Source organism: Glossina fuscipes, unplaced genomic scaffold, assembly GCF_014805625.2.
Source record: "Glossina fuscipes isolate IAEA_lab_2018 unplaced genomic scaffold, Yale_Gfus_2 133, whole genome shotgun sequence".
Taxonomy (NCBI): Eukaryota; Metazoa; Arthropoda; class Insecta; order Diptera; family Glossinidae; genus Glossina; species Glossina fuscipes.
Window position 1 is genome coordinate 1,882,178 of NW_023998476.1, and position 22,411 is coordinate 1,904,588.

Sequence of the window (22,411 nt, forward strand, 5' to 3'; positions counted from 1 at the left end):
AAAAGAGCGGGAAATTTTTAAGGGAATGTTCAATTCTTTTGCGATGCACAAACAATGGTCAGTTTCAATTATAATATTATTTATGGGCGTCGTCCGAAAAGCATAACAACTTGCTCTAACGGCTTGGTGATAGACCGGTTTAAGGATATTGATATTAGATTTGCAGCTATTGCCATAAATTATCAAAGCATAGTCAATCTTGCTTAACACAAGCATTTTGGTAAGATAAGCAATAGTGTTAATCTGCGCGTGGCTTCTCCAAGCAAGGTACTGTATGAAATTCACCCTTCTTAAAATAGAATTTTTTAACCGAAGACAGTGAGCTTTCCAACGTTATTTGTTGGAAAACGTGAGCCCGAAAATACGCAGCGTCTGCACGTTTAGTACTGGTAAATCATTAATATGCATCAGTAGATTTCCTGCATCGCAAATCTGCTTTCGACAAATGTGCATTTTTTTAGATTTTTGTATGGAAATTTTAGCTCCTGACGAGTTTGCCCATGTGGAGATCTCACATGCAATAGATTCGAGGATGTTGATTGCTTTCGTGTTGTCTTTTTCTTTTGTAAAAATGTATACATCGTCCACGTAGAGACAATGTACCTCTCTTCGTACACGGCAAAGAATTTTGCTAATTTCGTTGAAAGCGATCTGGAAAAGCGTGACAGAGAGAGGAGATCCTTGCGGAATGCCATTCTTTAGCGGAAAGGAATCAGAAAGATGATTGTTGATTCTAACTTTGAACCGCCGATGCGACATGAATGATTTGATGTAGTTGAAGAATTTGGGTCCGACATTCCATGATTTCAAGAGTCTTATGATAACATGAAGACCAACTGCCATTCATGAAGACCAACTCTGTCAAATGCTTTTTCGAAATCAATTGAAAGATTTGTTGCATGGTTTCGTTCGGAAATTGCTTCGCTTGAAACCAACTTGTTGTTTTGTTATCAGATTCTTGGACTCAAGAAACCAAGGTAATCTAGATGCCATAATCTTTTCCAATACCTTTGAGAAGTAAGATAAAAGAGAGATTGGGCGATAGTCCTATGCGATGGAGGCATTTTTTGACTTTGGAATTGGAACAACTGTAGCCAGTTTCCACATGTAGGGTATATGGCCAGTCCAAAATACTGTATTATATAGGTCCAGTAATTCCTTTTTATTAGACTTTGACATAGCGCTGATCATTTGGTATGAGATGCGGTCTAGACCAGGTGTTCTCCCCTTCGATTTGGAGAGACAACTTCTAAGTTCTAAGGTGGATATGCAATTTTCCAGGAACATGAATTTGAAAGAGATATTGGTGGAACACGTTTTTCATTAGAAGGAGTTTGAGTTAAAGGCTTACTAGACACGATTTGCGAGGCAACAGCAGCGTAGGTATTACTTTTTCCAATTGCTAAGGCTATAGATGGATTTCTTTCCCGGTATGTGCGTCGCGCTTCGCCCATGCTACAATAATTTTCTGTTTTGATTTTTAGAATTTCACGCATTTGTATAAAACGAGGGCATTGTTTGTCTAACGCAGAGTGTTGATCGTTGCAATTTAAGCAGAAGCTACGCGTACAGTTTTCAGGATGTGGAGGAAAACCACAGTTAGCACAAGATGCAGCACTAGTGCATCTTTTTGTCGTATGACCCAGGCGTTGGCAATTTTTACACCTCATAGGATTTGGGATTTACATTTATATCACGCCACATCACCTGTTCGCGGTAATCGATAGCGATCAAAAGTTAAAATAATCCTTCCTGTAGGAGAGCGTGTTTTTCCGTCATCATTCAGTTTGGTAAATTTATATACTTCAGTCACTCCTTGATTGCCCATTTCGCGGACAATTTCATCTTCCGGCACATGCTTTAAGCAAGGGGCATAAATTACGCCTCGAACCGAGTTAAGTTTCTCATGTAGTTTAGCTGAAATAGCACGTAGATTAGCTAAAGATTTGGCCTTTATGAGCTTTTCGGTTGCGCGCGCGTTCCCAGCGAGGACCAGTAAATTCCCATCGCGTGGAAGACTGGTGCATCTTTTTGCAGTATGGCCCAGGCGTTGGCGGTTTTTACACCTCATGGGATTTGGAATGTAGAGTTCTATTTTACATTTGTACCAAGCTACATCAACCGTTGCCGGTAGCCGATAGCGGTCAAAAGTCAAAATAATTCTTCCTGTAGGAGAGCGGGTTTTTCCATCGCCATTTAATTTGGTGAATTTGTAGACTTCAGTCACTCCTTGCTGCCCATTTCGCGCACAATTCCATCTTCCGGCACATGCTTTAAGCATGGGGCATAAACTACGCCTTTAACCGAGTTTAGTTTGTCATGCAGTTTAGCGGATATAGCGCACAAATTGGCTAATGATTTAGACTTTATGAGCTTTTCGGTTGCGCTGGATTTCCCAGCCAGGACAAGTAAATTTCCATCGCGTAAAATCGATATAGCGTCTATATACGTTGTAATGCAATCTAGTGCTTTTTTAATAGCGAAAGGGCTGAATTGCGAAATTGTTACATATTTTTTGTCGATAGGAACGATGAGTAGCTGGTTGGCAACACCGGAAATTCGGAATTTTTAATTTTTTTCTTCGACGGGATACGTCTGCTAATGGATGAAATCTATTTGAATTTTTATCAGGCGGCCCCGGCGCTATTATGCCTTATGGTTGTCTATTATTTACTTATTTGTTAAATAACCACTCACTTGAAAAGGTTTGGGAAACTACTGAGGATAATGTCAAATGTTTTCTGTTTTTTTTTTTTTTTTTTTTTTTGGAATTAATGGAAACACGTACGGTATCCGCGATGATCAGTTTTAGCAATAAACACACAAAAAGATCAGTATATTTTAATAAATTTTAACACTTTTAAAAACGTATAAAGCAAAAAAGAAGAAATTGCAAAATTTTTTTGCACAAAGAAAAAAATATGACCACAGCGCTTGTACAGAGTTGCCGTTGTACTGATGGAGGAATAGATTAAGATAGATCGCTCTGTGGTTTAACGTCTACACCTGGCTCGATGCTTTAATCAGACGGGTTGCCTACAACCATAGGCACTCAATTAGGTTGAGTGATCACCCCCCGCGGGGAAAGACAATCCCCTAATAAGGCGGCCTTTCTTATCCCGAGGTGCGCAGATGGTTCACCGTGTATGGCCGTATGAACCGCCACTCTGGTATGTGGTGAGGCCTATCATCACCCCGGATTTATTCCAATGGATATGGAATGGTGAAAACCACAGCCACCACGATGCTCCCCGAAGTGCCGCACGCAAGCAGTCAGGGTTCCCAAGGATGACGTACCTACCAGCGAACTTTCCTGGTACATCACAACCCTCCTGGCCTCCTGACCCCCGTGGCGCTTAAAATTAGTCTACAAAGCCTTTAGCCTTACTTTGCGCTCAACAAAACGATTGGCAACGCCAATTTGGACTTCCAACTTCCTTCTTCTTGATCTAACCGCCTTTGAGGTAAGGTGCAAACCAGGAAACTAAGATCCGTAATCATCCGGAATTGTGCGTGCTGTCCGTGGACAAGTGACGTTAAGATAAAATAGGCATTTCAAGTTTAAGACTATATAAGTGGCTTTAAGTTTGGTCGCATGTTAATAAAGGAGTTGCATTAGAATGTGAATAAGTATTGGAATTTCTTCTTATTAAGGTAAGGACGCCTGGAATAGCCACTGGGGCTACCCCAGTATTAATTCCCAGTTAGAAATTTCTACCTAGAATTTTCTGCTTGGGTTTTGAGATGCCTGATGATATGATTAAATATTGTGAGAACCCAAAGTCGTACCTCGTTTTGGCCTCACGATTTCTCCGTCTCTGGTGAGGGGAGAGAGAATGCTAGAATAAGAATAGATTGAGTATAGGTTAAGAGTAGAATGAGAATAGAATAGGAATAGATTAAGAATAGAATAAGAATAGATGAAAAATAGGGTAGCATAGAATAGTTAGTCATGCTGGAAGTTTTAGTGAGTGATGTTGGCGAAAGAGCTCGCGATCGCGGATAATAAATAATAAAATAAATAGTAAAATAAAGAACACGATAACCGACTTACAATACCTTCTTTTTTTTGTTTTGATTTTGTATTTCTTTTGTTTCCTGGGCCGCTGAGCTAATCAAGCGCCAGGTTCGGGCAAAATAGCTCTCATAATGTATAGTGGTTATTAAAACCTTGAGGAATTTGATGAACACCTTGGAAGTCTACTTAACAAAGGATGTGAGCACCATTAGTCGTTTTCGTCAGATTGCAAAAACGCCTTATTCAGTAAATCCTTGCAGAACAGGAAAGTCTTACAGCAGCCATGGCAAATCCAAAAAAAAACACCGAAATTCAGCCGTTATAATTTCAAGAAACTAACTCTGCGTTGGTGAATCAAATTAACTATTCGCAACAACACCACAGAGATAAAAAGAAGACAAAGTATATTAATCATTATTAGAGATATTGTACAGTTGGACAGAAGAAGAAGACAAAGTATTTAATCATTATTAGAGATATTGTACAGTTGAACAGACGGACCTGCTTAAATCAAGTTACAATTTGATACTGATCAATAATATATGTATATATACGGGGACTCCGAGACTTCTTGCTGAGTGTTGCAAGCGTTTTGGCGTAGTGAATATATCCCTCATCCTAATTGGGTTTAAGGAAAGGATTATACCCAGACCACGAACTAAAATGATCAAAGTTGCTTTTTAATAGGTAGATAACTACATATTTTAAGTACAATCATTTTTTTCTGACAATTACATGAAGAAAGAGTCAAGAATGAAGTGCAGCACTTGAGAAGCACTTGATACTTTCTGAGCGTGCACAAAGGTATGTAAATAATGAAAAATGAAGTACCTGGTGAACATGGCTAAATAAAAAGAAATGAAAAACACTAACCTGGATCTCAAAGGTAGATCTTTAGAATGAAAACGAGTCTATTGCATGGCATAAGTGAACTGACGCTTGACTTCCTTGCTCATATTTACAGAACATTTGCCCAAGGCTTGTACACGATAATTTTTGAGAGTTTGTCTGAGGTCTTTACACGGCCTCTTCATTGGATTCGTGCCTGAAGAACAGTTCTCTCATTTGTTTAGAGTTTTCTGCACTGTTTCTGTTAGAACTTTCTACAATCAGGCGAAGATAGACATACATACATACATATGTTATATAATAATTCTTAATTTATAGTGTGAAATGATTTCGCGTGCAAGAAGAAAATGCAATGTCAGAATTGTTGTTTGAATTCTTGGCAAATGAATGGGTATGGATGTTCCATTTAATAGCGTGCACGCATATGTGTTCCAAATTGACAACGATAAACTTGATAAACTTGATTACAATTTTTATTTGGCACTTTTGTTTGCTTAACTTATTTATTCAAAAACTTAAACATTAAACATTATGTGATATGTTTCATAAGAAAATTTGCATTATATTTTTTTTTTTAAATTTCATTAATAAAATAAATAAATTTACCTCCATTCATATATCCGAGTTTTTTGTAAAAAATTCCATAAACCGGAATGAAACACTTGCCATTAAATATAAACAAAATAAAAATGTTACGGGAAGAATTTTTCTAAGCTTTTGTTTACTTTCATTGAAACTCTTCCAGCTTTTGTTTATTTTCATCGAAATCCCTCCAGCTTTTTTCATTTTCATCGAAATCCCTCCAGCTCTTGTTAGGCTCATAGAACAAATTGCAGCTTTTGTTTAAATACGCATCGTTTCTTGCACATGCACATAGAGGAAAAGAAGTTCAATGAGTTTATTGAAACATTTTTTTAAGAAATAAATTTCTGTCTAAAAGCTTGAGAAGCGGTAAAACATAACTCATAATAATGAGTGCTTTTTAACAAACAATTACTTTTATCCTATCGTAACTAATGTGCAGTCTTAAAAAGCATTTAATAGACTGCATTTATTTAATACTAGATGCTGAAACTTGACTGAAGGCTGCAACCAATTTACACATTTTTATTCATAAATAAATAACTTAAAACCATTTTCTATTTCGCTATTATCGGTTGTACATTTTAATAAAAAGATGTGTAGCTTTTTTTATTTTCATTCATTTCACATTAACATCATAAATTAAATATTAAAAACAACTCTTTGCTTTCCCTATTCAGAACATAAGGTTTTTACAAACCATGTGAAGGGGAGAGTAAGCAAATGAGTGAATTTCAAATTTCAAAATTTTAGAGAGTAAGTAAATGATCGAGCTTCGAATTTCACAATTTTAGAGAGTAAGTAAATGATCGAGCTTCGAATTTCACAACTTAAAAGAATAAGTAAATGAACGACCACTTGTTAGAATGTAAATATTTGAAATATTTATTCTCCTTTCTCCGCATCCCATAAAAATACATAAAAATACATGTGCATAAAAATACGAAATTTTTAATGATGATGAAATGGAAAATTACACGCTTTAACAGATTTCGTATGACGCAATATTAGAAAGCGAATAAATTAATTTAATATTTTAATTTTAAAATATTTCTATCTACTTGTAACATTTGGAATTTCGACATATGCTACTATATATATATATATATATATATATATATATATATATATATATATATTATCCTGTCCATCCTGAAATTGCGAGTACATTTAACCATATCCGTCCGAATTTCAGTTATCTGTAGTCGAATCGTTAACAGTTGGAAAAATTGGGTTAAAAGGATGGTTGATATCTAATTAGGTCTTGTAACTCTCAGAAATATATATCACATAACTTCTCTAGCACATTGTCATATCAACTCTGCAGGAGATCCTGAAGTAATTTAGGTCTTTAAACTTTTTTTTCAGAGTGGAAAAAATAGCTTTCATCGTAGTCAATACGATATAGTCAATTGATATCGACGAACTAATAGACAGTTTTCGGGTGAAACGCACAAAAAAAGTGGCAGCAGCATTTCCGAAGACAGTTTAAATGGAATACTCCATGTAATGCGAAGAGGTACAAAAAAGGAATGTAAAATATGTTCTAAACGCAAAGGTAATTCCGGAAGACGGGAAACAACCGAATATTGTGACACATGTCCAAATAAGCCACGGACGCATATGAAAAATTGTTTTCACAAATATCACACTAAGTTGAATTACAAAATATAAATATCGAATTGTATTTCTGTTATCACAAACCACATTAATTAAGTAAATAAGTATATAACAACAGATCTTTTTTTTATTACCACAGAAGCTCATTTTTCAGATGCTCCAACGCATAAATGTCACGGAGTTGTCGCCCTTTTGAGTGAAAACACACTCGGAGTGCAAAGGGTTAAAAGAAGATAAGAGAATTCGTTAAGTTTAGATATAGATTAGGTAACGGCTCTTAGCGAAGAATTTATCAAATCGAAATTCACAAAAATTCAAATTCATTTTAGAAGTGGACATAGAAGTTGTAGGATGTTGCCAAAAAAACTTAAATTAAAGAAAAGAAAAAGTTTAAAAACAAATAAATAAAAAGTTTGTGAAACGTTTACATAAAATCAAAAAAAACACAAAAAATTATCAGTAAATTTATGTTTGTTTGCATTATTTTATTAGCTAGGAGTTTTTAAATTTTTCTTTGTGAAAAAAAATCTTACAAACACCTAAAAACACTTTCAGTTGGCCGCAAATTTTTATACAAATACTGGAACAATTATTAAAAATTGTAAACAAATTGGACGCTTATTCTCACATGTTTGAAATTATTGAGAATCATTTTCAGTTGGCGCGAAATTTTTATACGCTTATTCTCAGATGCAGGCGATTTTTATACAAATACATGTTCAAGCATTGAGAATTGTAAACAAATAAAAAAAAAACAAAAGACGCAGACAGCTTCATTTAGTTTATAGTTAATATTAATTTAAAATTTATATTTAATTTAGTCATAATTTGAAATTATTAGTTATAATTTGAAGTTATTGTAAAAAGATATAAAAAATATAAATTTAATAAATTGAATTTAAAAAAGTAAGGTCGTTTTTTCATTGTTATGGGTTGCAATTGGAACTTTCTATTTTCGTCAAAAAAAAAAAACGCCTACTCATTTTCCTACAATAGCAAAACGCCTGCCATAATTAATTTTAATTTTTTTTCTTTTCTTCCTTTCAGGGTATATAAATATATATATTATATAAATTAATTATATTATTATTATTATATCATTATATTATTTATACTATTTATATATAAATGGTTTTCATCTCTGACATGCTGTTTAGCGAATCATTAAAAAAATATCCAGAGTTGTGGGGTCTGAGTAGTATATATTAACCGTTTGAGTACCAAGCAGCGCGATCGCGCTGCTCAGATATCATACCAAGCGGCGCCATAGCGCTTGTTTAATTTTATCTATTTAAATGCATTTAAATTGTTTGTTAATAAATATTTCAAGTTTGTTCCACAAAAATTATAGAAAACAAAACACCAAAAAAGAAATTTTTATTTTGTAATATATTATTGCACTACTATAGTACTATTGTAATTGTATTGCGCTCGACTTCGACAATACGTAAGGCACCGTCAGTTGTCGACAATGCTCGAAATGTGCTGGGTTTTCTCGACATAAAATCTAAACAGCGCGATCGCGCTGCTTGGGATTTTTCGACAGTATTTTTTCAAAACCGTCTGATACTCAAACGGTTAATTATGGAAAAAATATGGGAAGGGGTTAGCTGACGAATTGGCCGAAAAAACAAATACGGCAATAACTGTAGAAGATGTCCGTTTAAAATGGATGAGACTTAGAATGAGCCTCAATCGATTGAACAAATCGAAGCCAACGGGTTACACGGGTTTGTGCGGGTATGTGTAGTACGCGCACAAATTAGGGTTGCAGAATGCTCTTAATAGCATGACCACACAAATTTTAAGTTGCAAGGAAAGACTCATTAACACAGAGATCGAACTCTTAAAGATTAATCCACACAGCGAACATGTTCTAGAATATGATTCAGTCAGTGAAGATTTTTTGGGATTTTCCGATACAGAGAGCAAACAGACTGAAGAGCAGACTGAAGAACGGATGGACGTGCAGACTGAAGAACAGACTGAGGAACTGATGGACGTGCAGATGAACGTACAAAGAGATGGACAACCATTATCAAAAAAAAAGGCTCAATACAATTTAAGGAGCAGAACCTCGATATACGAGGAGGGACCGTCAAGGATCGATGCCTTGAACCCGCCGTAAACCCAGAAGACCAGGAAGCAGAAAAAGTCGAGAGAGTGGTGCCAGACATGGAGGCGCTGCCAGAGGTCGTGAGGAAATTGACTCCTCGCGACAAAATCGTACAACTGCACTTCGATGAAGTGTTCACCGACTTTACATCAACATTTTGTAGAACGGAAGCGATGCTCTATGGATGCGAATACTTCCTAAAGGGAAAATTAAAGAAGACGATGGAGTACCGAAGGGGACTCGTATTCCAAGTACGGAGCTTATTGACGGCATTTAGCCTGATACTCAGCGCCTATCCCATCACCCGCTATAATGGGAATCCCAAACTATTAATAGAAAACATAAGATTCGCAGAGGAGATCGGGCTCGATGTAAGAGCAGTGGTCTGCGACAGGAGCGCTCAAAATTGCGAAACAATAAATAATTCCCCAAACAGCGTATTTATTAGGCAACGGGCGGATGGCAGCAATTATTTAATCGCACAGATGTACGACTATTTACATCTTCTAAATGCAGTATTTAAGAAAACTGAAACGGCAAGATTGCAACGAAATCGGCTCCGAAAAACTCCTCCATCTGGAGACATTGGAAGAGGAGAGGCGCCAGCTTGCTAATTACCTCAGCCAGAAGTATATGCGAATCAACCCAATTTTTCACACCGGCTATGCCAGCAAAGTTGAAAATGGGAATTAAGCGAGGAATCATCAGTAGTGAGGTAGAAGTTCGGACGTACGAACTCTACTCCGCCATCACAAAATTCAACACAGTTTTCCATGACGGTAAAATCAACAACATCAATGGGTAGGCCCAAAAAGCAGAGCTGGAGACAGTCAAAAAACACCTCAACACCGCCCTAAAGGCGGACCAGCTATCGGGTGACATCGTGCAAACAATCAACAGATATATTACATTAATGGATGGGCTGCTGGACGAGTACCATGATGAAATGGCGCCAGCGGTTAAAAAAAGGACCAGACCATTGATAAACGTAATGAAGTTTATCAAACGTTTAATTGAACTCCAAAAAAATTTTTGGGGAAGCGGACGCTCCACCACAGGCGATTACCATGTTGTAAAATCGATGGACTACAGCACGGAAGACCAGGCCGATGAAGATTTTCTCCCACTTGGCCTAGATGGATATTCAACGATGTAGTCACTGACAAACTAACAAACTAGGCTAGTACATACGCGAGCAGCTGCGTTGCCAAGAATGTTTAGAAGACCTCACCAAAAGAATAGAAGGTGCAAATGACCCAAGAGATTTGGCCAGCGAAACCCACCAATATCTAAAACCCGAGTTTGCAAAGCCCGAAGTATATGATGCATTTCGTAACGCCTGCGACATATACAAGTTCGTGATGCTGAACCATATGGTAGAAGAAAACATCGGCAAGCGCCTGCAGGCAACAATACTAGCACGGGTTGCCTTCTTCAGGGAAGCAGGCTCCTGTCACGACGGAAGAAGCCACAGAAGAAATCTGCTTCATGATCAATTTGCAGCTGACGGGGGTAAACTGGGTGCAAAAAAATATGAAAAATTTGTCTTCGTTTTAAAGGTCGCCGCCTCGCCGCCTCATAAAAGTGCAGCTCTCTGGTCGGCGGTCGCCGCCTCATAAACACGAAAGTTCATTCTATGCCTAAAGTAAGCTTGCATTTATCCTTACTTATTCTTATTTATAATATATTTAATTACTTCTATTTCATTTTAGATTAAAACCAAGATGTGAACAAGCAAAGCAGAAATTATAATGGTGTAGGCGTACTGGGGAGCCAGCCATTTAAAACAACTGGCAACACGTCTATCATTGTACCTCTAGGGTGGCGTGGAAAACCGTGCTAGGAACTTAGCTATTGCGCTGCAACAAATACTACCATCAGCTCACGATCTCCTCCAAACGCACTTGCTACTAGAGGAACATAATTATACGTACGTAGAGACAGAAGATTTCAAGGAAGGACGTAATTTCTATAAAACGGAGAAGACTGAAGGCTACGAACAAAATATCTGCTTACAATGCCGTTGCTTGCAAATTCTGCATTTGATAAGCGTTGGCGCGATGAGTAACACTTGACTCATTGTTGCGCTGAGAGCATTCAATTTTTGGTCCTCTGTTGCTGCTACCATAAGCTTTTTGTGGACACAACGGTAATTCATTAAGCGATAAGTCTCGTCCATTTCGAAAACAAAAGTGAGCTTAAATATGAACGAAATCTACAAAGGAACAAGCCAACAAAACGTGGATAACCAGGCTTAAATTTATTATTGAGACATTTTTTCACAGGCAAGTAAACGATTGCCAATAATTTCACATATATCTCTGAAAAGCTGCAAATTTAGAAATTATTTTCCATATGATTAAAAATGCTTCGTAAAAGTGCTTAATATCAATGATATATTTAACTTTCTTTCTTGCTTTTGCTTTTTTTTTTTTTATGTTTCAAAATAAAAAAGTCGTGCCTTCACGATTATGCCTTTACAATGGATGCTGTTAAAAAAGTTTAAACAAATTTGCTGACATAACGTTTTCTAAGATTTTTTCTTTTTTTTCTTTATTTAAGATTTTAATTTTACTAAGCAGTCTTTACAATAATTCGAAAATGTAATGAACATCTCATCATCAAGCCGACAGTATGTGCATTAGACCTCAGAAACCTCATCATAAAACTAAAACTGCTTTACGGTCTTATGTTTTGGTAAGTGATTTATATGAAATTAACTGCAACCTAAACACCATTTGCAAATTTATAAATCGTAATTTTGGTTAAATCATTATTTAGTGCCAGGTACCAGGACCAAATGTCGTTGGAATTAACAAAAACTGCAGTAGTCACATTAATAAGTTGTTCTTAATCACTGTTTACACTAATACTGGCGGCATTATTTCCTTCCCAACAGGCGACAAATTTACAATAACGAAATTTATAGCCGTCATCATGAATATTGGTGATGTTGCAAATTACTCTTTTTTCCCCCTACGAAATACTATACTTAATAAGTGATACTTGCGACGCTAACAAGAATATATGTATTTTTGTTAACTAACTTTTTGCAATGTGCTCTTAAAAACATTGATGAATCAGGATTAGGATCATAGAATTCGCTTGTTCCTTGCGGTTAGTTTCTCATATAAATTAATATATGCTTAATAACTAAAATTTGCGAGAAATAGATATATAAAAAGATTTTAAAAAAGTCAGCGGTAACAAACCGTATAGGGCAAATTTAAAGTTGCCACATCATCAATGCAGATAACCTCGTCTTAAATGCCACGGCTTTTCCCATAGACGCTCATTTAAAAGATGATATTCAGTTAGAGAGTAATTTTCAAAAATCTTTGGCCTAATAACTGTGCCAACATGGCCGTTGACCGTCTATCTATCATCAGCCAAGCTTATGCGGCTAAATTTCGATTCTGCTAGATCAAATTTCCCTGTGGTAAATATTGATTAAGAGTACATGTCATGAACATTTATACAACGAAAAGAAAAAAGCCAATTGACCAATAAAATAATTTTTTTACTTGACAACGAAATTTCCCAATATATTGAAAAATAGGAAAATTAAGAGCAATAAAATTAATTCAGTGTATAGGTTGGACATCTTAAAACTAAAGTCTAATACAGCTGTCGACTGACGAAACTTACAAACAAACATCTGTTAGAGAATTAAAATCCATTTAGTTTTTTTAAACACACTTTTCGAAACTATCAAAGAGTTGCTAAGTAAATTAGTGAAGCTCATTAGAAAACTTCATTTATGTAATTTGCAAATCCCACACCACGTCTGGTACAAGGCTATGTTAAGTTTGCGCGGATATATGCAATATCCGGAAGAACTTGAGATAAAGTGGAATCACTTTACGAATCGATCTAAGCTTGTTTGTCCGCCTGACTCTCTTATTTCGTCGTGTTCAACCACCAGGTCGTAATTTTGGAGATATTATGATGATATTTAGAGTACAAGGGCGTGCTTTAGATATGAATCGATCTAAACTCGTGTCCGTCCTGATTTTATTTGTTCGATATGCAAGTGGCAATTTTTGAGATACTTTGGTCAAATTTGGTATGTTGATATGTTTTGGCCCAAGCACTGAAATGGAACTGAGTGGAAATGTTTCGGACCCCATGGATAGCTTTTTTGAGTGTAATGGTTTATTTTGCTAACTGAACAACTATATGAAATGTGTAGGGTACGTAATGATGCACTGTGTCCCACTGTAGTGTTTTCGCTTTTATATCTTTTCAATAACTCTGCCTACATTTTTAATTTAAGATTCGTACCTCTGCAAGCTAAGTATAAAATAATTGTAGGTTCTCTTTTAGAACTTTTTTGAGAGGACTGTCATGTTAAATAGCCATGCTGAAAAAAATCATAACTTTTTATGATGACGAACCAGTTCTTAGACTTCTGATAAACGAAGCAGTCGCTTGAATTAAGTATTCTTTATTAAGATAATAATAATTAAGTTAACAATAATTAATTTGAGTACGATAATTGGTAGAAAAAAAATGTATAAAATATGAACAATAAATGCATTAATTAGGCATTTCGAATTTTAATAAATTATTTTTCATTAATCACTTCTGAAAGCAAACTTATTTTTATACTGCTTTATACTAAGCAGCGAACAGATTACCAAAGCAATTTACTAAATTACACTTGTTATCAGAGGTTCGCACTTTTAATAAGGATAAATATTACGAGTTAAGTATTTTTTTTTCAGCTGTACCAGTCCACTCTTCTTTCAATTCAACATTACAACCTAAATCGCGCAAAGCTGCTTTTATATCTTGATGCACACTGGGATGCTCGTTCAAAGCTACATTCAATAAGTCTTCTATACCAAATGAAAGCCAAATATCGCACTGTTCACGAGAACGAGATACCATATTCCGTACCGCCCAAGCACCATTACGCTGTACAAAAAAAAAAAAAAAAATGCATGACTGACATCTCACATATATATAGGGATATACAAGAAGTATAAACTCAATCACCTGAACTATTTTATTTTTCGGATGTGTTCGTATGGTTTCAACAATTATCTCTGCTATGCCAGTTTCAAAAAATATTTTACTATTTTCTTTAACTCGCAACGTCAAAGTTGATATACACGCCAAAGCAGCCGAAACAACATGCTCGTTTGACTAACAAAGGAAAATGAAAACTTCTGTGAAAACTTTAAACTACAATAGAGCCTTTTTGTTTCTTACTATATGCGTTTGAAGTAATTCTTTGAGTAACGTTGCTCCACCTTCTTGCACAATGCGATTTTTTACAGTATCATTGCCTGCTAAGGCACGTAACAATTTCAAAGCTTCACGATTTAAACGCACAACATTTAGATTGTTAGCCTAAATTAATATACATAAGCTATTTGAAATATTTACGGGGCCAGTACATGCACTACTAACCATTACTTGAAATACTAATTTAATACCACCTACTTCATCGACATTCATACAAATTTCTTGACGCACTGCCAAACAACCGATAGTTAAAAGCGAGTCAGCCAAAACATTGGTGTCTTCAAACTCTGAAACAGAAATTGTTAGGTTTTACTTAGGAGAATTTATTTGTATTGGATACTTGAATTAATTTCTTCCATATCCATCAAACTTAATCCATTTCGTCGTATAGACAGTAGTCATTGACGCTCATTGCTTCTTGCGCATATATGTATTCAAACAAACAATAAAATCTCATCTACGCAAAAACTTAGGTTAATAACGATGTAAAACAAACCTCTTCGTAAATGCTGAAGACTTTTTTAAGCCTATATACATATATGCATTGGTCGAAAACTTGACTCTGAACTGGAGAAGAAAATGTACACAAAACGGGCCAGAAAATTTGTTAACAAAAAATTGCAAAGAATATTATATGAAGATTGGAAATCGTTGAATCATTTACTATTGAATGATGTCGAGCACCCACAGAAGTGTCAAAGAAAATTTTTCTTATTATGTGGCATTATTGCTCACAAAGCCGTTTAGATAAACTTGCGAAACAAGAAACATGGCCCTGTGTTAACTTACACATCGAGATCGGTAACTCCGGAATGATCCTTGTATTTCTTGAGATAGCAGCCGCATACGTTATGGACTTCTGGAATGGCTGAATAATCAAGGGTAAAAGATAAGTAAGGAAGTTATATTCGGCGTGCTTCTTGCATTTTACTCTCCAAGTTCTTCGTTCCATGAAGTAAATATGGACAATTTCTGCTTTCCAACTTTTGTAATTTCAGACTAAAAAGCAAAAACCCACAAATTTTTGTTAAGAATAACGTACTTGCGTTCTGTTTATATTCCTCTGCGGGTTACTGCTCTGACCAATTTTGCATATTTTCAACGCCCACCTGCGTGCAAGAACTTCCGATGAACAGAGATGGACTAAGCCAATAGATTTGTGGCTTATATGTCCAACACCTGATAAGTTAAACATAAAGCAGTATGTAAGCCATCTTTTTCGAGAAGACATTAAAAATTGTCTCGATTTATATATGCATGCATGCACATATATAAATTAAATAACCTTCTTAACGAAGTATATAAAAAATCATGGAAGTTAGTTAATTCAAGCATTCATAACGAAGAAGAAGCATTTACCTTTAAGCAGAGCCGTCAGATCTTTAACAACTTCGTTAGCAATTTGACAAGCATGTTCATGAGCACTACCAAACTCGATACGGATGTCGTCGTCAAGCGTCAGATATCGGAAAATAGCTAAAACTTCACGCAATATTTTTCCATTTTCCTTACTAACGAATCGTTTTAATTGTTGCACTATATTTGCATTCATTATATTTTGGCGATTCATTTCGTGCATAACGCAAGCTTTTTGTAGCCATTGTAAACACAAACAAATAACGGATTCATTAACATTGGTATCCAGCAAACATCTTGCCAAAGCTAAAGCATTAGCGTTGAAAATGTCTGGTTGCTTGTTGGTAAGACTGTTAAGGCACTTTAGAATAGCCTCCAAAACATCAGTGTTTGAATTTTCACCATTGCTATTTATACGAGCTTCAAGTAAAGACAAAAGCGTAGAGTGTGCACCATTTTGCGAGGCTAATACCCGATGCGGTATTGACTTTTGACACTCTTCGTGCAATGTGTTTAGATGTTGCAATAATGGCTCGTCATTTGAAAATTTATCATCTGCATAAGATTTAAGATGCTCGATTGCTTCGTTGAGTACCGGCTTCCCACTATCGGTGTTAATCTCTAAATCTTTAATAATATTGGCCAGATTGATACCCTATTTTTAGATTAGCAAAAGTAATACTTGTATGACTCACTCATTGTACAACGGCATCAACTTATAAACCATAATATCTAATAGTGCGTTGAAGTGTAAAGTACATTATTTGTGTTTCAATATTTAATTTCTTATACACCAAAATTTCTACATACTTGAGCTTCAAATTGCTTGATGGTTTCTTCTTTGGCTTCATCAGGGCTCATGGAAAACTCCACAACATTTTCCTTAACAATATCATCGAAAGTATCTTGCGAAATCACTTTTGACATTATTGAAACCTCCAAGTTTCTTTATAACTATACCTAAATGAAAGAGAGTCAACTTCCCACGCACATAAGCACGCCAATAGATTTGTATAAAATTAATTATGAAAAATAACTAAAATAGATTAGTTGCTTTTACTGCAAAAAAAACCTTATCGAATCTTTGTCAAATAATAGAATTGTTCTTCTAATTTTTATTACCGAAATTTACTAAATTTTGAATTTTTTGTATCAGCTGGAAAACAACCAAAAGATACTTCTTTTTTCTGTCGTTCTTATTTTGACAGTGTTATCAAAATATCGAATTTTGTTCATTAAAACAACTATGGAAAGCGCATATAGAAAAAATTACATACATATATGATATAAAAACCAATTATAGTGAAAATTCAGCTAAGACCAATTTTGCATAACTTAAATTATCTTGTTCTTGCGTTCGACATCTCAAATTAAGGCTAAATCGTTTCATTCCACGCAGTCGACTCCAAAGTAGTCGGAAAAGTGCAAGCCAAGGAGGCCAATAATCGCTACTGTCTATTCCAAGCAGATGTAAAGGTCCTTAGCTCACTGACCTTAAACTCTTCGGCCAAGTTACTTCCAATTTTTAAGATTTTTTTCGAATATTCGAATGTTAAGTGATGTAAACAATACACTTAAACATCTATAAACTAAATTTATCATCCATTTTATGAAAATTTATAATGTAAATCCTGCATGTATAAGCGAAGCTTCATTGCGTCAGACCCCTATGTTCTTTGCCAGGGGGGCAAACTGTATTATAATACTCATCAACATAAGGTTTAAAAAGCGTAAATAAATTAGTTATCTTATGTAACGAAGCTTAAACCGCTTTCAACCGCTTAGTGGTTTCTTAATTTTCAGATTCGTAGAAGCACAGTTGCAATTATAAATTTAAACCTTCAAAAAATCTAATGTTCTGGCAACATCATATAAGAAAGAAGAAGAAAAAACCTCTCGTGTGCTATGCCAAGATAATTGAATTCGTCACATTTTTCTAATGAAAAAGCAAAAATTCTTAACCAAATAAAGTCAAATTTTTAAAAGACAATTTTGGTGAACAAATTCATTTTACATATTCCGAATATTTAATATATCTTTTAAAAATCGAATAAAGTTGTGAAGGAAAAGTTTTTCCCCAGAAATATGGCGGACGATTGGGGTAAGTTATTAAGTAAATATGCGGAAATCATCCAATGATGCTACATTACTATCTGCAAGGAATTGGTGTAAACGGGTATATGATCTTGTGCGACAAATGACCATGTGGTTACTTTTAGATAAAATTTTTAAATGTTTGCGATGACAAGGGATGCTAAATTATCTATTTTTAAATATGCACATACAAATAGGGCAATTAAATTATTAAAAAAATTCTATTCTATATAACATAATGCGAAATATTTGTTTGGACACTTTCTAGAAAATGCTGCCGAGTCTAATATCGTTATAAAGCCTGCCGTGCCAAGTAATGTTAATAAATGGGCTGGCGAAGATGAAGCTGATGATGTTAAAGTAAGCTAATAAAACGTGACACGTGTTATGTTTATTGACATTTGCATTGAAAACTGATATTTATTTTTGTATGCATACAATCGTATGCAATAAATAAGAGTTCATAGAAAATAGTAAATTCATAATGCTTTCGTTTTTTGCAGGATAGTTGGGAAGATGAGGAAGAGAAAAAAGACGAAGAAAAGGTTGAAAAAAGAAATACAACTACGAAAACGCCGATAAAGCCAGCTACATTACTGGTAAGTGTGTGTAAGTGTAGTGTAGTGAAAAAATTTGTTTAATACAAGAAACATAAAATGAGATGGGTAAACATGGATTTATCTTTTAATAGCTGCTGCAGGAAGATGCTGAAGAAAAAAGGTTAGCTAATATGACACCTGAAGAAAAAGTTGCTGAAAAATTGCGTCTTCAAAAACTTCAAGAGGAAAAAGATCTTCAAACTGCTTTGGAAACACTTGGTATATTACCGGGGGCCGAGGTGTTAGATGCTTTCAATCCGCAAACAAAAGAAGATTTTAAGGAATTTGGTACGACGCTGAGCTGGAAAATTTCCGAATATAAGGACTCACCTCATTTTCCTCAATTCGCTGAAGATTTAGTGCGGAATATTTGTCTAAATCGTATGTAAAAAAAAAGAGTCAGACTTGATCATCCTTCATTTTACACTTTTACCAACAATATTCATTTTTGTTGACAGTTGCGCCTGCCGAATTAAGAAAGATTAAAATTTTTGTTGATAGTCTACATTCGGAAAAGCTTAAATTGGAAAAACAAAATACGAAAAAATCTTCCAGTAAAGGCAAAAATAAAGCAACGATAAGAGCGGACACTGATGTACGTTTATTACATTATATAATAATTGCAGGCTCCTCAACGATTGGTTAATATTTTTATTATTTCATATATTTAGGATATTGATGATTATAAAAAATACGGCAATGACTATGACGATTTCGATGATGACTTTATGTAAATAATATAACCTGCACTAGGTACATTTGTTGTGCTGTTTTCTCTGCTCGTTGTCTCTCCGTGATGCTGCAATAATTGGGCTCATTTTTTACTCAATAGCACACGAATTAAAAGTTGAAAGCCTAATTTTTGTTAAATATGAGTGTCATCTACTTACGTAAAAGCTTGCGTGTTTTATAATTAATAATACCACAACACATAACTGCAACAAAAAGATATGTAAATTCGAGTCTAAATACAGTAACAATAATACAATTTATTTTCAGGTTAGTTATTTATAAAAAAAGAGTAATCATTTTTGCTTTTTGTCAATTTTGATTTTGTATAAAAAAATAAAATGTAAAAATATAACAAAAAAATATTTATATTTGTACAAAAACTTCCAAGAATTATCTTAACTGTGTTAAAAAAAAGGTTTGTAATATTAAATTTACAATGCAGTGCACTGTATAATCTGTATAATGTAATGGGTGTAGTCCACTATACTGCCTCTAGTTGTTTTTTAATAACCTTTCGTAAATGAAAGGGGGTTCGCAAGGCATTCTTCGTAGCAAGGAATTTTTACTAAAACAATTTTGTGTTGAATATATTCACATAGAAGTGGGAAATGCTTTATTTGTCGCACAATAAAATTTATGTCGTATCTGGTTGGCGTCTGTCAAAACAAAAACTTCCACATGCAGACGATGGAACATGAGTGCCGCAAATAGACAGCAGCCGTTGCGAAAAGATTAATACTAATTCACAAATAATGGAAAACATCGAACGGCTGCTCCAAGATATTAGACCTGGAATTAATCTCAACTAATAAGATTATGTAGACTAAACTCTTCCCATGCTTTCATTCCGAGAAGTCTGATCAAGAATATTAACAAAAGGTTCATACAATTTGCGAATTCTGTTTGTCAAAAAATGAGGAAAGAAGAACCGAAGTAAGCAAGAAACTTGTGCACAATTTTCTTTCCGCTACTTAAAGAAGAGAATAAACGACTGCATATCTTTATCTATATGTTTGCTCTGATGTTTTTTTTATAGCTCCTTTCAAAATTGACAGGAAAAAATTCTAAAAAGGAAAAATCTCCCATCAACATTCAACGCCAGAGATTCTTTTATACTTAATAACGCCGGTGTGTTGCTTATTCAATGCACGATTAAAAGCAGACCTGGAAAATTTATTTAAAAAGGGTCCATGTTAGGGTTTCTATTGGGCCGGCGGTCAGGTGCTGAGTAAATTATTCATATTAAGGCTTACTTCCAACATTCTACTAAAGATTGTTCCTAATTTGCGATAGATATATTTGAGAACGTCCTGATGTTGACAAAAGAAAATCTCTTTTAAATGTGGGGAGCGGTTGTGGAGCTATGTCAATATCTGCAATCAAAAAAAATTCCAAATATGCCATAGCTAATGATATAGATGAAGGTAATCAATTTTGAGATTTTTAAAGACTAAAAGGAGATTAACAGAAAATGTTGGAAGCAACAAATAGCTAAAGCATAGGATTTATAACATACCAAGCTCTGAACGATACACGATTGTCCTGATGATTCTCTTCCATTTTTTACATTTCATTCTTCTTCTAATTTTTTTAAAATACCTCTAATACCTATTTTGCTTAGATCAAAATGTTTTAATATTTTTAATTGGAAAATTGTATTTCAACAATTTTTAGCTGCCGCCTGTTCAGTTCTCGTAAATGCTCAATTCGATCGATTTACGTAGGTTGTTCATTTCAAGTAGAAATTTAATCGGCTCTCCCGTGAAAGAAGAAGTTATCTACATGGGCAATTTATTCTGTGATCAAGAAATTGCTGATATTCTATCTCTTTGGTTGGACAAACTCGCCAATGTCGGCAAAATGGTACTAATCGGTGATCCAGGAAGTCATGGTTTATCAGAGACGTAAGTGCGATTTCTGTCGAAATTGGCTGCTCATGAGTTGACCGGGAACTGTTGCATCGAAAATAGAGGATTTAAAAATGTGTTCGTCTGAAAATTTCGTTAATTAATAAATCTCCAAAATCATCGTACGTGTGCCACCTTATTAAATCCCTTACTAATATGATAGTTATAGTGTTCTTACACTGATCAAAGGATTTTGAAAGGCGTTCGTAGTTTGGCCATGTGCCATTAGTAATCGTTCACCGTCGGTGCTATTAGCGCACTGTTGAATGTTCTCCCAAGTGCTGACATGAGTTTCTCGAGCACAGTTTGCACCAAGGTAAACATTATCAGGAAAATTTTTGCCAGCGCAGGGGTGAACTTTATTTCCATAATAATCATTAGGGCTGTGATGACAAGTGAATAATATCTCTGATCCTTGAGTTGTATACTAAAATCATAAAATTACATTTTTATATAAGATACATAAGATATTATATATATATATATATATATATATATGTATATATATGTATATATTTATATGATTATGATTTATATATACAAGTGTCTTTCCCTTACAGTAGATTTGCTAAATGGTACCCTTTTAAACATAATCTCTTAGTTTATTTTTCGCAGCCTTTCTACCCATCACCGTTGTCCGACAAAACACTAAATAATGAGAAAAAGAAGTAAATTTTCATACCCTATAATGTTGGATTGGCGGGTCTGATATTTCTACTTTGTTATACTGTACAAGTAAAAAACGACAATGGGGAAAGCGAGGATGTTCACAGTTTTTGTTGCATAGGCAGGAAAGCATTGTAGGCGTACCCTTTGACTGGCTTAGGTTAATGTTTATAATAGAAATTAGGCAGACCGACGGACAAACGTGTTTAAGTCGATTCAAAATCTGACGCTGATCATTCTCTCATCCTTGCGTGGTGTGCATAAAAATCTAGTAAATATAAAAAGGATTCTCTTCAGCTTAGTTGGAGATTGCTTCTTGAGAAATGGCTTGGAATATTATTCTTATTGTTATTGCGACTCTTATGACTAAAAGTGAGGCAATTGCGCACTAGCAACACTGGCTATCGGGTGCAGTATAGAAAAGAAAAGTAGATCTAGGCAGTAGATATAAATTAGATATAGATAGTATGTTCCTTTAACTAATTTCAGGACGTCCGTATAATTATTATTATTCCTATTCGTATTATTTATTATTCCTAATGCGATTCTTTTAATAAAGAAAAAGTTTAGGTAAATTGAGAAAACTTTTTTAGGATTTGCTGTAGATTTGCTTCAATAA

At 34.8% G+C, this 22,411-nt stretch overlaps 3 protein-coding genes across 4 annotated transcripts; 1 reads left to right on the forward strand and 2 right to left on the reverse strand.

The window, feature by feature from the left end:
* Positions 1-13,740: 13,740 nt before the first annotated feature.
* On the reverse strand, positions 13,741-16,974 carry LOC119640923 (armadillo repeat-containing protein 6 homolog). 2 transcript variants are annotated; one of them, XM_038039278.1, is made up of 7 exons: positions 16,605-16,688; positions 16,490-16,526; positions 15,798-16,421; positions 14,604-14,725; positions 14,403-14,543; positions 14,187-14,336; positions 13,741-14,105 (listed from the first exon to the last, which is right to left on the reverse strand). In XM_038039278.1, exons 2-7 carry the CDS (start codon positions 16,491-16,493, stop codon positions 13,887-13,889), a joined length of 1,260 nt encoding a protein of 419 aa, XP_037895206.1. In that variant the 5' UTR covers positions 16,494-16,526; positions 16,605-16,688; the 3' UTR covers positions 13,741-13,886. The 2 variants fall into 2 exon arrangements, with proteins under 2 accessions (XP_037895206.1, XP_037895205.1); XM_038039277.1 differs by lacking the exon at positions 16,490-16,526 and having other exon boundaries at positions 15,798-16,449; positions 16,605-16,974.
* A 705-nt stretch (positions 16,975-17,679) lies between these two features.
* LOC119640945 (eukaryotic translation initiation factor 3 subunit J) lies at positions 17,680-19,498 on the forward strand. Its single transcript, XM_038039321.1, has 6 exons — positions 17,680-17,895; positions 18,157-18,248; positions 18,392-18,487; positions 18,580-18,868; positions 18,946-19,082; positions 19,159-19,498. Exons 1-6 carry the CDS (start codon positions 17,880-17,882, stop codon positions 19,219-19,221), a joined length of 693 nt encoding a protein of 230 aa, XP_037895249.1. The 5' UTR covers positions 17,680-17,879; the 3' UTR covers positions 19,222-19,498.
* A 956-nt stretch (positions 19,499-20,454) lies between these two features.
* Positions 20,455-21,747, reverse strand: LOC119640953 (GILT-like protein 1). The gene is made up of 2 exons (XM_038039332.1): positions 21,685-21,747; positions 20,455-21,553 (listed from the first exon to the last, which is right to left on the reverse strand). Exons 1-2 carry the CDS (start codon positions 21,715-21,717, stop codon positions 21,290-21,292), a joined length of 297 nt encoding a protein of 98 aa, XP_037895260.1. The 5' UTR covers positions 21,718-21,747; the 3' UTR covers positions 20,455-21,289.
* Between the last annotated feature and the right edge of the window lie 664 nt (positions 21,748-22,411).